General features: G+C 40.6%; 1 protein-coding gene across 1 annotated transcript; it reads left to right on the top strand.

The window, feature by feature from the left end:
• Positions 1 to 10: 10 nt before the first annotated feature.
• hsh2d (hematopoietic SH2 domain containing) lies at positions 11 to 6,509 on the top strand. The gene is made up of 6 exons (XM_079662766.1): positions 11 to 36; positions 690 to 823; positions 2,202 to 2,291; positions 2,919 to 3,084; positions 3,375 to 3,620; positions 4,389 to 6,509. The coding sequence occupies exons 2-6, from the start codon at positions 714 to 716 to the stop codon at positions 4,926 to 4,928; spliced, it is 1,152 nt and encodes a 383-aa protein (XP_079518892.1). The 5' UTR covers positions 11 to 36; positions 690 to 713; the 3' UTR covers positions 4,929 to 6,509.

Below are 6,509 nucleotides of genomic sequence, written 5' to 3'. Positions count from 1 at the left end.
CTGCTGTGTCATTTCATCGCCGAGCTTCAGGACAAGGTGAGTAACGCTTGGTGTTCACAATCCTCTATTCAGTCATTTTAGAGTTTCTTTTTAAAATCCAGTGAGGAGTGTTCAAACTACGCCTTTCATATGTTTGTTTTACTAGTCAGGTCAAAGTTGTTCTTGAGAAATGACACGACATTATTTGCCTGCTTGCTTTGCATGTCAGAGCACTTTGTAGACTCTCTACTGTGCTAACTTTATTATTACTAGTAACACTGATGCAAAAAGTAATAGTAGTACATGTTCCTGTCTAGTGCAAATGTGTTTAATCTGCAGTGTGTCCTAATGCTTGTTAATGGAATTAAGCTGTTTGCTATGGTGTTGAAAAGTGCTATATTAAAAACATGCCTTGCCAAAGATCAGTTTTAAACACGAACATTTGATTATACTTTGTGCATAACTAGAAACAATATTCACATTGCACCACAACATAAATGGTATTCATTGTGTAATCAAAAGAGGAACAATGACTATGGAAAGTGGAAAAATATGAATTTTTTGTCTGCTTAATTGCTACAGGCAGAAATCTGGCTGCACTTTGCACTTTGTGTTCTCTATAAACTTTGTGTGCTCCTTGAACAAGTATCTAATGTGGGCCCAAGGAGCTGTAAATTAATCATTTACAGGTATTTGTCCTATTCCAACAGAGGATTAAATGAGCTGTTTGCAGGATGATGGAGAGTCAGCACGAGTCTTTGGTCTGGTTCAAGGAGTCGCAGGTCGGGACTGTGATCAGAAACGGCGTCGTCCCCGAGTGGTTTCATGGGATCATTTCCAGGAAGTGAGTTCTCAAAGGGCATCACTGTCAGACATCTTCAACGAGGGATGGGAAGAGCAATGTCAACATTTCACGTGATTAAGAGGGTTAGTTAATATATCTGTCAGGTTAAGAAGAGTAAAAGTAAAAGTGTAGGATTAAAACGTAATGTACCTTTATCCTAGAGCTGAGGGTTAAAATAACATAAACCAGCATCAAGAAGTGGGTTCAAAAGCCCAAACATGTCAAAACAGAGGAAGCTCTTGAATCTCTGAAATGTTGAATATTTTCAGGAAGTTATTAAAACTTTTGAGGAAGTTCTGGGCAACCATGTTCAAATAAAAGGTCAAAATTACTCTCAACCACCACCTGGTGTAAAATGTGAGCCGTCGTCGTGGTAAAACATCAAAACCACGAAAAAAATGGTGACAACAGAGATATCCCCAACATCTTTTTAGGAATGGAAGAACATGCAAAACTATACGACTGCATATTTAATCTCCATGTTCATGGAAAAACATTTGAATTACAAATGTTTACTTGGTAAGTCACAGTTGTGTCAGTAAAGTCTTGAATCGTCGACTTTACCCTTTGAATATTTCTACTTTTCTATTGCCACTCGTACTTCCGGTGCCTTTTTGCTTCCTCCTCACCCAGTTTACACATTGACAGCTCTGAATAGTGGATGACATATGTGAGTTGATATTAGACATGGTGTACTCCATCTGTTTACTTTGCTGACAAGAGTATAACGGCCTGTATTTATTACACTGTTTGTCCAGGCATTGTGAGAACATGTTGTCATGCTTTGAAAAGTAAGCCGTTCCCTTAATAATTAACCCACAAAATGACCATATGCATATTGATTACTCACTTCGCATTCTTTTTTAAATCTTGAAGGATATTTCTTGCAAAACAGCAGAAAGTCTTAATTTAAGAAAATGGAGGACAGGTTTAAGAATATATTTATACTTTTTTATACATCAAAACAATACTATAAAAACTTGTATCATACAGTGTCAGTTATCCAGTTGCATGCTCACTCATCCCTGAACATAAAAATGTTTCTCTCTGTTTAAAATACACGAAGTAGTGAGTATGCAAGTGGATAAATGTAGTGTGAGAATGTGTGAGTTTGAAAATGGTTTTGTGGCTTAAAATGATCAATAATTGTCTCAGTTTTTAGAAAAAGGAAATGTGATATTCCAAGTAACATGGGGTGAGTAATTTATATCAAAAATAGTCATTTTGTGGGTGAAATATTCCCTTGAATTGACACAATCCCTCTGCAGTCCACACGTGTTAGCCACCCAATAAAATGGCTTAATGGTTTCCAGATTAAGGAGCATGTATGAAAGGGTTTTTATGTTGTTGTAATTCATGCTTGTTATTATTCTTGCAGTATGTCAGAGGAACTGCTGATGTCCAGGCGTCAAGGCTACTTCCTCATCAGAGTTAGTGAGAGCCGGATCGGTTACACTCTCTCATACCGGTGAGGTTCTGTAGGAGAGGCATTTCAAAAGTTGTTTCGCCTGCCGTCTGTCTGCAGACTTGTCAAAGCATTAATTCATGGTTTTTACTAACCGGTATCAGTATGTTGTTACTTTGGCATCACTTTGAAACGTGTATTACAATTAAATCACGGTCAAATATGTTCATTTTGTTGTAGTTGTAACCCCCTTGCCGTCACTAGTTTAGCATACTCAGCCCGGTTGTTGGCCCGGTAAGAAACTTGATTTTGGAGGGCCAGAAAAAAGGTGAAAAAGCAGCCCTGAGCTGGAACTACCCCTAGTGGAAAAGCAAAAAAAAAAAACGCTCCGGGTTTGGCACGGCACGCTTAAACCGTGCTACGCGCTGCAGTGGAAATGTGTCATAAGCGGTTGACCAATCACAACAGAGCCGTCCAGCTAACCAATCAGAGCAGACTGGCCTCTGGTTTCAGACAGAGGGTGAAGAGAGGTGCTGCAGCACAGGCAGTATGAACAAAATAAAGAGCTTTTTGAACATTAGAGCATGGAGACATGTCACAGGAGAGACACTAAATACTAGTATGAACCTGAATACGAGCAGAATAGGGCCCCTTTAATGAGGACCCCCCCCCTCTTTCTTTGCCCCTCAGTGCTGATGACCGCTGCAGACATTTCATGATCGATGCATTAGAGGACGGTCAGTACATCATAGTTGGAGAAGACCTGCGCCACCGGGGTCTGCAGGAGCTCATAGACTTCCACCGCAGGACTCCCATCATGCCTTTCAGCGAGGTGTTGACTGTCGCTTGTGGACAGGTGAGGAACTGAATACAGGTGACTGTTGATCTAAAAGATATAGATTTGAATGGTTTGTATACGAACAACTATTTTTGTATTCAATATCCTAAGTTAGTTTACATCAGACTGTGTAAATGTCAGTATAGCATTGGGACAGTATATTTGCTTTGGGAAAACGTCCTTGTTTCCTTCCTGTACTGTAGTCACCTTTACGGTCAACAACCACAACATTTGCTTATTTCCTTTCCACTTGCACTTCATGCAAAAAGAAAACAGTAACAACCTGTTGTGTTTCTCTCTCTGTCCAGAGATCCAATCACAAGTCGGACTATGCAGAGTTGCTGTTTTCCCCAAAACCTGTAAATACCAACATCAGTTGGATGGAAAACAACTCGAAGCATCCAAGCCCAACCCTCCCAACATCAGAAGAAGAAATCCCCCCCGCTCTTCCTCATCGAGATACCATGAGGAACTCTGCAGTCCTGTCTCCAAACAGACTTTACCCTAATCTGTCAGTAGACCATCCGTTCATCACCCCTCCTCTCCCAGCATCGGTAATAATGATCTCTGAAGAGTTTCATTTATATTATCTGGTTCTAAAACTGTTCTTAAAAAATTATGCATCAAACATTTTGAAACATTTCTCATCAAGACCTTTTAATGTTTATTTTGTTCGAATCATCTTCCGGTTTCGATATGCTAGTGATGGGGTCTAATATGGACAAAAAAACTATTCTTGCTACCTTCGAACTGTTTTGGTTTTGTCCCATCTGAGATTTCTGTTTCTGTTGCAAATTTTGTTTGTTAAGCTAAGTAAGAAAATGTCTTTAGATCATTTTCAAGATATTAAACGGTTCATATTCTGCTCATTTTCAGGTTAATGTTTGTATTAAGTGTCTCTACTGGGACATGTCTCCAGGCTTTAACGTTCAAAAAGTCTTTATTTTTTATCATACTGCCTGTGCTGCAGCACCTCTTTTCACCCTCTGTCTGAAACCAGAGCCTAGTCTGCTCTGATTGGTTGGCGCAATCCAATAGAAGTGCAAGTGTATTGCTATCACTATGTCCTGTAGCACAACTGAGTCCAATGGAGGTGTTTCAGGCAGGGTGGGAGAAAAGCTGGAGGGAATTTGGGGATTTCTCTCACTACAGGAGAAAGGGAAAGCCCCCCAAAAACTAAACGGGCCCCTTTAATCTGTGTGTGTTGCTTATTTAGTCACAATGTTATAGATACATCTATGATTTGAAGCATGTGTTCAGTGGATAGGGTGCCCTTTCATTTTCTTACAATGTTGATGCTGTCTCATGTTTATGATCTCCAGCCTGTGACCAGAAAGAGATCGGACAACCCTCCGTCCCACCAGCGCCCGGAGGTCCCCGCCCGAAGCCCCTTCCTTCCAGCGAGGCAGAACCAGGCTTGCATCAGAACAGTTTCTTCACCTGGGACCCCACTCGCTCCCGCAGCCACTCCACCCCACACGAGCGCCACCATGCAGTCTGCAAAGATTCAGGAAGCAAAGCTGGCAGTCGTCTCCAACCTGAAGAACCTGAAGAAGAAATTACAAAAGATAGGCAGACCGTTGCCGGAGAATCCCGTGGAGGAGAGGAGTGGAGCCACGGAGAACGAGTACCAGGAGATCACAGGGATGCACGCTGTTAATGAGTCGCCATATTCCCTCGCTTATGATGATGACGGGTTACCTTACGAATACCTTCCTCCTCCAGCTTTTGCTCCTGGCTACTACAAGCCTCCTCCACCTTCTGCTCCATTTGAGAATATTGTACAGATGGATCCGACCCTAAGAGGCGGCAGAAACACGACAGAAGGATCAACAAACAAAAAAGGAGCTATTGACCATTAATACACTTTAAAGGTCACCTATTATGTAAAATCCCCTTCTTCATGTCTCTTATACATCAACATGTGTCCCCTCTTCTTCATGTCTCTTATACATCAACATGTGTCCCCTCTTCTTCATGTCTCTTATACATCAACATGTGTCCCCTCTTCTTCATGTCTCTTATACATCAACATGTGTCCCCTCTCCTTCATGTCTCTTCTACATCAACATGTGTCCCCTCTTCTTCATGTCTCTTATACATCAACATGTGTCCCCTCTCCTTCATGTCTCTTCTACATCAACATGTGTCCCCTCTGTGGAAAGAGACTCTGAACGTTTCAGGAAAAAAGATTCTCTCTCTTTTTGTCCTGATCCATTTCTATAAAAACCTGTCTGAAAATGAGCTGATCAGATTTTGGCCACTTTATGATGTCATAACGATGTGTTGGCTTGTTTAACCATTAGCCAATCACCAACCAAGGTAACCCCCCCCCCCCCCCCCACCCCCTTATCACCTGAATCTCCTCCTAGAGCACCATTGAGTTCTTTTTAACCAAATATCTCTCAGAGGGGCGTGGGGAGGGGCTCCTTATTTTCATCTAAAGTAACAGACAGAGAATCAGCACTTTGGAAACAGGGCTGAAACAGAGGGGATTATGGGTAATGCTGCAATAATCTGTTCGGTGTTTGGAGCCAAACACTTCAGAGACATGTTTTGTATATCTGAGACCTGTAATATATTGGTGAAAAACAGTATAATAGGGGACCTTTAAAGTTTAAGGAGACACTAAAGGTGAATAGGTTAAACACTTCACCAGTTACTTACATATGTTTTTTTGTCTTACAAGTTTTCAAAAAAGTTATGTTTGAATATAGTAAAAGGGCATAAATTGGTACATGCTAAATTGTAATCATTTCCAAAGATAAAGCCAGGTTCAAATGACGTTTTACTTTGTTGTTGACATATCAGAGTCACAGGGTTTTACAGAGGGGATTTTGGATGTGTCTTTTTATAATGTTTTGCAATGTTTTTAGGATTTGTTCAAATGTAAATCAGGTGATGAATGAAATGTAAGTAAACCCCTCTGTAAAAACCTTCAGAATGTAAACAGGAACGAAACTGGAGAGTTTGACCACTTTAATAATGTTCTTTGGATCTTAGCTTAGTCAAGAATATAACATAATACATTATAATACATTAAACGTCTGTCTTGCTGCTGTGACTGTGATACGTTCCACTGACTTGTGGACTCAAAAGAGACAATACAAATACACACAAGAAATGTATATTACATTTCATATATATGCATCTCGCTGAAGTCAACTACTCGCCTCTGCCCTGCTTTTAACTCGGGCAACTCAGGTATAAAAAGGCAGCAGGAGGAAGTTTGAGGCAGCGTATGTAAATATGAAATGACACGGTGTATACCAGCTGCTTTGAATAGAGGACGTATACTGTAGATACAGATCAGCATCAGCAACATGACAGGCGAGTTTTAAAAAAAAGAAGCTATAAGGTTGAACTTGTTTCACAGGTAGGTGAGTTACAAAGCATTTCAATATGTTACATGAATGACACAATAAATCACCTTTGAAAATGTG

Source organism: Notothenia rossii (assembly GCF_949606895.1).
Source record: "Notothenia rossii genome assembly, chromosome: 1".
Lineage (NCBI taxonomy): Eukaryota > Metazoa > Chordata > Actinopteri > Perciformes > Nototheniidae > Notothenia > Notothenia rossii.
The sequence above is the reverse complement of the archived record's forward strand: the minus strand, read 5'-3'. Positions and strand labels throughout refer to the sequence as shown.